The sequence below is a fragment of the Manacus candei genome, unplaced genomic scaffold, assembly GCF_025592945.1.
Source record: "Manacus candei isolate 608988 ecotype Guabito, Panama unplaced genomic scaffold, ASM2559294v1 h1tg000073l, whole genome shotgun sequence".
Classification (NCBI taxonomy): Eukaryota; Metazoa; Chordata; class Aves; order Passeriformes; family Pipridae; genus Manacus; species Manacus candei.
Window position 1 is genome coordinate 614449 of NW_026138121.1, and position 12132 is coordinate 626580.

General features: G+C 56.1%; 1 protein-coding gene across 2 annotated transcripts in view; it reads left to right on the forward strand.

Moving 5' to 3' along the window:
* The window catches only part of GRM4 (glutamate metabotropic receptor 4), a 35678-nt gene extending 23765 nt beyond the window's left edge, over window positions 1–11913 (forward strand). For both annotated transcript variants that reach the window (XM_051808699.1, XM_051808700.1), the window contains exons 7-11: window positions 3042–3242; window positions 3931–4067; window positions 4567–5502; window positions 9823–10069; window positions 11081–11913. In XM_051808699.1, coding sequence (XP_051664659.1) covers window positions 3042–3242; window positions 3931–4067; window positions 4567–5502; window positions 9823–10069; window positions 11081–11130 — 1571 coding nt within the window. In that variant the 3' untranslated portion in view covers window positions 11131–11913. The remainder of the gene's footprint in view (window positions 1–3041; window positions 3243–3930; window positions 4068–4566; window positions 5503–9822; window positions 10070–11080) is intronic.
* The last annotated feature ends 219 nt before the right edge of the window (window positions 11914–12132 follow it).

Consider the following 12132-nt stretch of genomic DNA (forward strand, 5'->3'; position numbering starts at 1 on the left):
TCCCCTTGGGAGGGATGTCTGTGGAAGCTGTGGTGTGCCATCGGATGGAGCTGGCTGTGCCCGGGAAGCTTATCATTAAGGGAGTTTTTTTCCCCTGCTTTCACCACTGAGGATGAGTGGGATGGTGCTTCTACATCCTTGTCCTTGCTGGCATTCCCCAAATGTTCCTCTGATGATCTGGGCAGTCTTGTTGCTAATGCATAGGTGTGAGTTGGGTAAGCAGCAAGGGCATGCAAGGAAACTGGCCCATGGCCATGACCTTGGGTAGCCAAGAGCTCCTCATCCTTCCTGAGTGCATCACAAACCCCTCAGCACCAGGAGATGCACGAGCGGGTCCCAAGAACACTGATCTACTCATCTTCACAGTGATGTAGCTTTTAAATGGGTGATATTTCAGGGCCAAGGTGTCAGTGGAGGCAGCTGAAGCCATGACGTGGCAAATGTCCTAGGAACTGTCTTTAAATTATCTGAACTTGTCAGCAAATAAACCATCTCCTGAGTGTTTGCTTGGCAGATAGAGCAGGGAACTAACACATGGTGAAGCAAATCACCTGCCCGTGCAGATCTGTGAGCTCCTGCCTTGCAGGGCTGTTGCAAATGGCCCATTTGGGGCCGTTTTCTTCAGGTTTGGGTAGAGCCCAATTTGCCCAGAGAAGTGCCAGCTTTTCTTGTTTATTACACCCCAAAAACCAGACTGAAGCATCCCACCCTGAGCAGGACAGCTCGTGGCTCCCATTCCTGTACGGGAGGCCTGGGAGGAAGGTGAGGGGTGAGGACTGGGGGGATGGAATCCTGATGGCAACTGCCTACGTTATCCCTGAGAGCAGCCCTAGCACCCATCATTTGTTTGCCATGAGCATCCCTTGTGGGGGAACCATCCCTGCTCCTGGATGGGCTCACCCAGCCCAAAACCATGGCCATGGGTGCTGGGTGCTGCCACCAGCTTCCATGAGATTTGGAGGTTCTCCATCCCCAGCCCCCTGGAGCAGCACTGTGAGTGACTTTGATCAACTCCTGCCAAAAGCCAGCACCGTGGTGTGATGGGAAGTGATGCTAATCCCTTCTCATCCGCCTGGAGAAGGGATCTGCATCCCTCCTCCGAGGGGGCCGCGGAGCCTCGTCACGCACTTGAAAATTAATTACCAGCCCTGTAGAAGGATGCACGACCCTGCTATTATAATCAGCAGGTCACATCCCTTTCGTGGCCCTAATCTATTTGAGTTTGGCAAAGATTTATTGTCTCCATGTTGGGAACAAGCCTCAGCTGTCTGCTCCACATCTCCCCTCTGTGCACCAGCCTAATTCCCGTCTGGAAAGAGCATCTGGGGCCTGGGGCAAGGTGCCACAGACGGCCAGCCAGCCAGCCCCAGGGATGTTTCCTTATCTGCAGTGCTCAGCCTTGGCACCAGATCCGGCTTTCCCACAGCCCCAGGCTGATGCTCGCTGCAGGGCACAGGGGTGTGTGGGATGAAAACTCAGCCTCCACAGCCTGTGTTATTGCAGTGGGTTGGATTTGGGGACCTCTGTGGGATTCAGCTGGCTGCTGGGAAGCAAAGTAGCTGTAAGGGACCAGCCCTGGGTCCTTTGTGTCCCCTGGGCAGGATGGTGCTGGGGGTGATGGCAGGGCTGGGACATGCCTATGGGCTCAGCTCCCCTGGACAGTCTATTACATCCCTTCCTTTAATGGGTAATTATCTTGACAAGACAGAGTGGCTTGTCTGCACCTTTGGAGATGAATGTGGGGAAGGGCTCAAAGTTGAGGGAGAAGATTAATGACTCCTGTCAATAATGTGGAAGGAGGGATCACCTGGCAGGGTTTGCATGAGTAATCTCCACGATCCAAAAGTGTTTTTGTAACTTTGAAGGATGGGCTATGAGTTCACCTCCCTGATATCATCTTTTCCTGTCGGTCAGCTTGTTATCAGTTCACTTTAGTGTCATGTCAGTGGCACGTGTCACCTCATCCTGGCACAGGGACCTCCGGCACAGCCCACAGGGCCATCCCCTCTCAGCAGAGGTTTGCTCTGCACCCAGAGCCAGCTTCATCCCACCCTCCCACAGCAGGGATGGAGAGGATCAGCACCCAATGCTTGCTTGTGCCTTTCTGTCCCCACCTGTACAGCTGAGTGCCTGGTCCCCCGTGGCCCCCGTGAACCCCACCTTACATCAGAGCATGGCAGAGCCAGAGTTAATTCTGGACACCCTTGCACGGCTTTCTAGGCTGTGCTGCCCCTCTGGAGGAGGGAGGCTGTGCCCTTGGCTCTCTGACAAACCCTCCTTCCCGTTGGTTGTGGCTGGAGGTGGCGAGGGGGGGGCAGAGGCCGAGGCTCTGTCGTGGCAGTGCCCCTTGGGAGATGTTCTCTGGGCTGTAATTAACAGCTGTTACATTAAGCGGTGTCTTCTGCTAAGTGATTAACATGTTTCTGGTCCCATTAAGGGCAGTTATGGCAGGGATGAAGGCAGCTGTCACCGATAATTGCCAGATCCTTGCAGGATCCTGTGAGCTGGGAAGGCTGTGGGGTCAGTGAGGCCAGAGGGTGGCAGGGGGTGACGAGGGGAGAAGGGGGACAGGAGGTGTTGGAAGTGAGATGGAGGACACATAGACAGTGGTGGATGCTGCCTGGGCGTTCCTTGATACCACTGATAGAGACTGAGCCTGTGGCAGCTCCCAGGAGATGAAGGAGGTCAGTGCATGGGGGTGAGGGTGGGAAGTCAGTCACAGCCCAGTCTGCATCCCTCTTGGGCACCTGGGAGTATGAGGATGGCCCATGGCACTGGGATGTGACATCCCAAAGGCTCTGGGAAGCACAGCAGGGTGGCAGCACCCACATTTTCAGGACTATGTTACAGGGAGGTTGGTTGGGTATTTCCCCAGTGAATGTTTTTTGGCTGCACATCACCTGGGTTTTCAGTTTTGGGAACAGGGTTGGAGTTTCCAGCTGCTCCAGTCCAGGGTGGGCTTGTCTGCCAGGGATTGGGTGCAGCCCCAGGGGTTGGCTGGGGCGCAGGGAGACGGAACCTGCTTCCCCCTGTACCCGCAGACCGGGAGCGGATCGGCCAGGACTCCTCGTACGAGCAGGAGGGGAAGGTCCAGTTCGTCATCGACGCCGTCTACGCCATGGGACACGCTCTGCACAACATGCACAAGAACCTGTGCCCCGGCAAGGTCGGGCTGTGCCCCAGGATGGACCCGGTGGACGGGGTGGAGCTGCTCAAGTACATCCGCAACGTCAACTTCTCAGGTCTGTCATGCCCGGGGCGGCGGCAGGAGCGGCCCCAGGGGCCGGGTGTCCCTGCTGGTCGCCCACTAAGGGTCACCCAGCAGCACCCACAAGTTATTCATGTTGCCATTTGGCACCCACTGCACTGCGAATGAGGGGGGCAGAGATGGGGCAGTTTCCCAGCAGATCAGCAGATGAGGAGGTCTGAGCTTCCACACCTCCTGGGAGCCTTTGGAGCGTAACCCAGCACCAATCCTGTCCTCACCCGGGCATCCTGCCTGGGCTCTCCCCTTGCCTGCTCCCCCCCTCACCTCCTTTCCTCCCCCCTGGCAGAGGTCCCACTGAATCCTGCTGCTCTGCCCTTGTCTGTCTCAGATCTCCTCTGGAAATGCCATTTTCCCCTGCTGTATCTCCTTAATAAACATTTTCTGTCCTGTCCTCTTATTACTTCTATTTATCTCCACTCTGTGATCTCCTCCACAGTGTCTCTTCTATTTACTTTTCCCTCTTGCTTGATTTTTCACTTTCTTCCTTTCATTAGTGTTTATCTGCAGACTTCACTTGATTTAACTTTAAAGCTGCTTTTCCCCCTTTTTTAAAATAAGCAGTGTGTGGGGGGGGAGTATCAAACCAGAGCCCCCTTGGACCCCATCCCCAGGACTCCCCATGCTGGGGGTGCTGTGGGTGCTGAGCCCCCCCTGTCCCACAGGCATTGCTGGGACCCCCGTGACGTTCAACGAGAACGGAGACGCGCCGGGGCGTTACGACATCTACCAGTACCAGATCAGGAACTCCACCCCTGAGTACAAAGTCATCGGGCAGTGGACAGACCACCTGCACCTCAAGGTAAGGGCTTGCTGGTGCTGCACTGGGGCCGTGAACAGGCTGTGCTGAGGGGAGGTCCTGCAGGTTTCTCTTCTCACCAAGCAGGGTCTGCGAGCCTGGGAGCCCATGGGTGCAAAGTCAGGCAGACAAACATGGGGGGGTCAGAGGGGAGGGTGTACTGCAAGTACACACCTGTGCTTCAGCTGCGGTGACCACCAGCACGTGTGACCATCCCCACGGGCTCCGGGCATCGGGCAGGAAAGAGAAGCCACAACAGAGCAGAAGGGGTTTTCTCAGAGAAGGAGGGACTTTGGTTTGGGTTTCTGATGTTGAATTTTCCCAAAAGGCCAGTGGAGAGCTTCATCACCACTCTATCCCCACGCCAGGTTGGGTGCTGATGGGATGAGGGGCTGGATCTGGGTAGCACTGCTGTGAGCAGGGCAGGGCATCCCCTGTGCCCTGGGGGTGCCTGGCTGAGGCCAGAGTGCCGTCAGCGGGGCTGGTGCCGTGTTCCCCACAGGTTGAGAACATGCTGTGGCCAGGAGGTGGGACCCAGCTCCCCAGCTCCATCTGCAGCCTGCCCTGCAAGCCGGGCGAGAGGAAGAAGCTGGTGAAGGGCATTCCCTGCTGCTGGCACTGCGAGCGCTGCGACGGCTACCAGTACCAGCTGGACGAGTTCCACTGCAAGCGCTGCCACTTCAACGAGCGGCCCAACGAGAACCACACCAGCTGCACCCCCATCCCCATCATCAAGCTGGAGTGGAGCTCGCCCTGGGCCGTGGTGCCCGTCTTCATCGCCATCGTGGGCATCATCGCCACCCTCTTCGTGGTGATCACCTTCGTGCGCTACAACGACACGCCCATCGTCAAGGCGTCGGGGCGGGAGCTGAGCTACGTCCTGCTGACAGGGATCTTCCTCTGCTACGCCACCACCTTCCTCATGATCGCCGAGCCCGACCTGAGCACCTGCTCCTTGCGACGCATCTTCCTCGGGCTGGGCATGAGCATCAGCTACGCCGCGCTGCTCACCAAGACCAACCGCATCTACCGCATCTTCGAGCAGGGCAAGAAGTCGGTGAGTGCCCCCCGGTTTATCAGCCCCGCTTCCCAGCTGGTCATCACCTTCAGCCTCATCTCGCTGCAGCTCGTCGGCGTCTGCATCTGGTTCATCGTGGACCCGTCCCACTCTGTCATTGACTACGAGGACCAGCGGACTACAAACCCCCACTTTGCCCGGGGCATCCTCAAATGTGACATTTCGGACCTGTCCCTCATCTGTTTGCTCGGGTACAGCATGCTCCTCATGGTCACCTGCACTGTCTATGCTATTAAGACCCGTGGAGTCCCGGAGACCTTTAACGAAGCCAAACCCATCGGGTTCACCATGTACACTACTTGCATTGTGTGGTTAGCCTTCATCCCGATATTTTTTGGGACGTCACAGTCGGCGGAAAAGGTAAGGGAGGAGGGCAGAGGCCTGGCTGGTGTCTGGTGGGCTGTGAGGAGCAGGGCTGAGAGAGGCTGTCATGTCTTCAGGTCGCTTCCCTTGGCCCAGCCAGCATGGGAATTGGGGTGGGAAGAGCTCTGCTGCCCCCGCTGCCCCTCTCCGGATGGGAGCAGTGGCAGCACAGGATGCTGGTGTGTGGGAGGGGAGGATGAGTCCCAACGGCAGATCCAGGTCCCAGTGTCATGAGCACTTTTTCTGCATGGAAAGGGACCAAGTGCTGCCCAGCCGGCGCCTTTCCCCAGCACTGAGTTCCCATGGGACTGAGGCCAGCCCGGATGAGGCTCCGTGCTCGAGTGCGAGGGATTAAGAACAAAGAATAAAAATCTCATGAATGAGCCCCAAATCCTTTTGCTTGCCAGTCAAAACAGGAATCATCTCGTTTATGTCAAATGCAAACAGCTCCCGCTGCCAGCCCAGAGCTGCTCTGACAAACAAATCTTGGAGTTGCTGTTCCCTGGAAATCCCCGGGGTGACCCACCATCCGGACCCCTCTCTGGACACCCCGAGTGTGTCCCCACGGTGCTGAGCTGCTGACACCATGGCTTTTGGGAACACCCACTGCGAAGGGCTGGGGATGGTTTGCTGAGGGACCTTTTGCTGAACTGTCTCTGCTCAGAGCATCCAGCCCCGGCGCTCGAGGAGGCCGAGCCTGCCCAGCCAGCTCTAACCTTGGCTCAACCAAAAAGTCTCACCAAGCCGGTGCTGGCTGGAAGTGGGGAGGAGAATTAAAGGAAATAAATGGAGCCTTTTGCAGCATTTCCATTTTGATGAGATGGCAGGGGAGATACTAACAAGAAAGCAGGTTTTTTAAGAAATTATTGCAAAACAAAAGCTCCCTGAAAGCCTCCTTAATGTGCTCGGCATACTGTGGGTAATAAAGATGGAAATGATAATGATTGTAGATTATGCGCAAGGTTGCTCACCTCTTCACTGCAGCTTGTCACGGGATAATTTAGGGCTGCCGAACGCTGGCTGTCAGGCAGCAGCTCCACAATAGGCTGTGCCTCACGTTGGGGGTTGTAATGCACAGGGCTGCTCTGTTATTAGGCTGCTAACAAGCTGATTAGAGGCGGAAAAAGTGATGTTCCCAACTCCCCTTGGACCAGAGCTCTGTCTCGAAGCCTTCAGTCTGCCGAGTGATCCCTGGAGGGGTGTTGCCATTCCAGCTGGTGCTGTGCTGGGGGAGTGGGCTCTGAGTGTCCCGGCTGCCGGGACCAAGGGCCTGTTGGGCTCCGTGGAGCACCTGCACACCTGGGAACAGAAAAGCCAGGAGCATTGGCTGGGCTGTTGTTCTCCCCTGAGAGCACAGCTGGAGTCCTGAGGATGCCACGGGGCAGACCCTCACCCCAGACCGCTGCCACCTCTGCCCAGACCCCAGCTGAGGCTGCAGCCGAGGCCTCGTGGTCTGGAGGAGTCGGATAATAATAATCTCCGCTTTTATTTTAATTCGCTTTACCTCGTGCCCACAACTTTGCATGGAGGTGGCATATTACTGTAACAAGTCCCCCAAGCCTTTTCTGAAAAGAACCTCTTATCCCCACCGATCCCTGCGGATTACAGAAATAGCAATAACAGAGGATCTAAAGAAAGAGACAATTTCCTGCGCTGATAAGGCGGCAGCGGAACAGTGGAGTCATTGTCTGCTTCCCTGTTTATCACATTTGCTTTCAGCTGAGGGAAAAGAGGGAGAGGGAAGGAGTGAGAGGGACTGTCCAGTGGTGTTAGTGTGCTGGAGAAGGGCTGAGCAGATCTGCCTTTCCCCAGCGGCCACCACGGTGCAAAATCCCTTGTAGTGGGCCCAGGCATGGATTTAGGGTGGGGGGAGTTTCCAATTATTGCAGAAATTTGCTGTGGGGCAAGCACAAGCTGTGCAGGGCTGTGCCTTGAGCCTGGGCTGCTCCCTCAGGCAGGACAGGATCATCCAGCCCTGGGCAAGGGCTGAGCACAGCACTGGGCTCGGGGGCTTGTGCGGGGTCACTTCAGGTTGCTGCAGTCCCTTGGTGCAACGTCATTGTCCTGAGTCAGAGATGGCTCTGCTCTTTCATCCTGCCCATGAGGCAGCAGTTGCTGCTGGGCCAGGAGCTGGAACTTCCTCAGTAGCCACAGCACACACCCCTGAGGGCTCTGGAGAAAGCTCAAGTCTTGTTAACGGAGGGGCGAAGTGGGGTTCTGGGCTGGAAACCAATTAAGAGAGTAGGAACTGCACTAGTGAGAAATGGTCATTTTTTGCAGTGGCAAAAGGTTAACTGAGCAGAGCTCCATGGCTGTGTTGAAGCTCCAGGCTAAAAATACTCCTCTCTGAGCTGCCGGGGGTTTGGTGTGGTGAGACACGGCTGCGGGGGCCGGTGTGGGCTGCGGAACACGGGGCTGTTCTGGCACAGGCATCGCTGGGGTGGAGGTCACCACGGTGGCCCTGTGAGACCCCAGAAGTGTTGCAGGAGGTAAAGAGGTGGGGGAGCGTGGGGAGCCGGAGCTGGTGCCCGTGGGAGTCTCGGCAGAGGGGAGTCCCTGGTGGTGTGGGGTGCCCTGGCCCCGCGTGTGGGGGGAGCGCACACAGAGACGTCTGAGCTCAGCTCAGCTGCTCTCCCTCCCTGCTGAAACGCCCTCGAGTCCCGAGGAACGGGGGGGGGAGTTGCTGCAGAGGCACAAAAACTGGAAATTGCTGGAGTGAGGCTCCTTGGAAAGGTGTTGCTGAGGAGCAGGAGGGGGTCTGGGAGATGAGGGGTGCTGAGCCATGTCCCACCAGGGTCACGCTGTGCTGGGCAGAGTTGTGCTGGTTCCCAGGCAGGGGTTGGGGTGCCTGGAGTTGGGGTCTCAGTGCTGCCCTTGTTCTTGGCCAGTTCAGGACACTTGCAGCAGAGTCTGGAGAGTTGGAGTGAAAAAAAAGAGGAAGAAAGAAAAAAGCGCACATATTCTGGCACAGAGATATGTTTTGACTTTGCTTGATGAAATGACATTTTTATTTCCAAAAACTGCCTAGAGAGAGAAGGTGGAACAAACAAACCAGTGCATGTGACAGCAGGAGGTTTTATTCTGGGGACAAACCAAAGTTTTCTGTTGACTCAGAACAAGCTTTGTGGCATTTTCCCTTCAGGGCTGAGTTGGAACAATCTGGGCCATGTGTTGATTTGCTTTGCACAGTCACAGCTGGGACCTGTGGGTCCTGGGGGGGCTGACAGCCCTGCCTGGAATGGGGGTCTCCCACCAGCTCTCACTCTTGGCATGGAATGGCCCCAGGGAGCCGTGCAGAGCCCCTGCCTCAGCACCTGCCCTCCACCACCTTTCTGCTCTACTGACTCCAGAAACTGAGCCCCCAGGGCAAGTGTGTGGCCCTGGAGAGGTGGGGACCCCCTACCCTGGCTGCTGCTGCAGTCCCTGGGCTTCCCTGGCTCCTCCAGGTTGTGCCTCCTCACGTGGCATTAAATCCCACGTGGGAAACACCTGCAGGACAATCCCTGGACACTGTGCTGTGCCAGAGTCAGGGGCGAAGGTCAGGAACTGCTTTAAAGCTGCTAAACCCTTGTCAGCACTCTGCAAACCAGGGGTGTGCAAAGGCACCTGGAGAGCCAGAGCCCCCTCCCTGCTCAGCCTCGCTGGCCCAGCACATGAGCTGTGTGGAGGAGAGGATGCTGGAGAGGACAGAGCCCTGTGCTGGATGCTGATGGAGGGGGATGTCTGCAGGGATGCCTGTGGAGCAGGGACTTGCACTCCTGGCCACCCCGGGAGATGGGATGGGCAGAGGGAGGGGGTCTCTTCCTCCTCCAGGTTGCCACCTGCTTCAGATGCCCCCGGCTTGTGAGGAGCCTGCCAAATGCTCTCCATAGAAAAATGGATTATTCTACAGTCAGATTAATGGGCTTTCATTTTGCAAAACATCTGTCACTGTTAGTCCTGGACAGTGAGCGTGAAATTAGTTTTGACTGCAAAAAGGCAGTGTCGGTGTGTAATATGTGACTTACATGACAAGGGCCCAGGAGCCAGCTGGGGAATGGGAATTACCTGTTGGAGGGAGATGGGGCACGAGGGTGCCCCGGGAGTGGGTGTCCTTGCTGTGCCCACCATCGGCGTCAGAGCTCCTGCCCTGCAGCTGCTGGAGCATCAAGCCTAATGTTAAAGATCCAGGAGTGCCAACATTTCTAGCACTGCCTCCCCACTCAGTTTATTTAATTCCAACTTTTCCATGGTCCCCTGTTTCCTCCTTTCCCAGCTGACCCTTCTGGATCCCACAGAGCTGGGGGGGGTCTCAGCTCGTGCCCTTGTGTCTTGCAGATGTACATCCAGACCACGACGCTCACCATCTCGGTGAGTCTGAGTGCCTCGGTGTCCCTGGGCATGCTCTACATGCCCAAGGTGTACATCATCCTCTTCCACCCGGAGCAGAACGTCCCCAAGCGCAAGCGGAGCCTCAAGGCGGTGGTGACAGCGGCCACCATGTCCAACAAGTTCTCTCAGAAGGGAGGTTTCCGCCCCAACGGAGAGGCCAAATCGGAGCTCTGCGAAAACCTGGAAACACAAGGTAAGGCGGCTCCCGGGGGGACTCGCAGCAGGATCCTCTGAGGATGGCAGGAGCTGGGAGAGGGAGAGCAGAGTCTGCTGCGACGTGTCTCTCACGGGGGTGTGGGAGCTCGGCGTGAGCGGGGCTGGCAGTGAGCTCCTGGCTGTGCCAGGCAGGGAGCAGCACTGGGGGCAGGAGGCATGGGGGGGATGTCGGTGCAGCACCGAGGGGACATTTTTCACTCTGTCACTGGCGGGTCACGTATCCTTAAATAAACAACAGAATAAATAATTCACAGGGCTTTGATACGGGCAGATCGGCTACGAAAACATCGCAGCTAACAAATAGCTCTGTCAGCTCCAATTTCTTCTGCTCTATCTAGTTGTTATCTGGGAACACCAGTTGGAAACCTGCAGCAAGGTTCGATTGTCAGCGAGGCACCACGAGCTGCCAGGTGTCCCCTCTGTGCAGTGCCATGGGAGGGCTCCACAGGGGACACGTTTGTGCTGCTCAGGGTGTCCTGGGCTTTGCCATCTGTGCCAGCACTGTCCGTGTCCTTGGCTGGAGGGTGCCCACTGAGCCCTGTGGTGCCTCGGGACCTCATGGGGGCATCTCCACAGAGCATCGTGCCCACTGAGGGCAGGACCCCAAATTGTGCCTTGCAGGGCTGTGACAAGATGAGCTTTGGGGACATGGAGCACCCATGGTCTGTCTGTAGGAGGTTGCTGAGGGAAGTGAAGGGGAGCCCGAGAGCACATTCCCATGGCTTGTGTCACATCCTGGGTCACTCTTTGGGATGAACTGTCTTTAGAGAGCACCCAGAGGCTGCTCTGGGCTCAGCCCCTCTGCCATGGCTCCGTGCCCTCCCAGGGAAGGATCCCATGTGCTGGTGCTGGCTGGATCCAGGAGCAAACCCTGTTCCCATCCCTGCCAGCATCTCCTGACGCGACAGACGGGTCGGGGTGGGACGGGAGCCAGAAGGGGAGGGTGGACTCGGTGACTGATCCATGTGAGCTCTGTCTCTCCTTCCAGCACTGGCCACCAAACAGACCTATGTCAGCTACAGCAACCACGCGATTTAGCTCCAGGGACCGCGGGAGCCACGGCCGGAGGGAGCGGAGCCGCTCCCGGCAGGACCCTGGAGGGGAGGTGGCGGCCTGGGGAAACGCTCCTGCGGGGCCACTGGGGCAGAGCTCCCGGGAGAACGGCCATCAACAGCAGCAAAAAATCCATACAGAACCAGTAAAACCATCCCACGGCCACGGTGTCAGTGCATGGCTCCCGGAGGGAGCGGGACAGGAGCGGGGGGACGGAGAGCAGGGAGGAGGTGACGAACTCCGGCAAGTCTTTGGGGGTTTTTTTCTGTATTTTGGCAAAAAAAAGAAAAAAAAGAGACCCAACATTTTCCCTTTTCTGGAATTTGTGAGATTGTTTGTGGTTGTGCAGAACCTTCTGTTTTCTCTTTCTTTTTTTTTTTTTTAATCCTCCATTTTATTTTGTTCCTGTCTTCCTCCATCCCTCTTCACTCTCTCCCCCATATCCTACCAAATTCTATATGTTGCAAAAAGGAAAAATAAATAAAAATACATAAAATTTACATAAAAAAACCAGACAACAAAATAAAATAAAATAAAACCTAGACTGTGTTCAAAGTGCTGATTTTTATAGGTGGTTCCTTAATGTATGTGATGACCATATGGATTGAAATACGTCTGCTTTATGTACTGACCAGTCAAAAAACAAAAACACACAAAAAAAAACAAAGTTCAGTGCCTGGATGTTTATGAATTATTCGATGACTGTGTAGAGCATGATCATTTTTATACAAGGAGATTTCTAATAAAAGACCCTGGTTTTGCACTCGGTGTTTGCTGTCTCTTGGTGACTTGGTTTCAGGAGGTGACTTGGTTTGGGCTGACAGGGAAGGTTTTGGGTGGCCAAGTGCTCTGGGAGAGCAGGGGGCTTGGTGTCCTTCCTCTCCAGGCATTCCTGCTGCCAAGGGGTCCTTCTGGGAGGGGATGGGGCAGGGAGAGGGGAGCTCAGCATGTCCCTGGCATGGGGCACTGGGGCACACACTGCAGCCT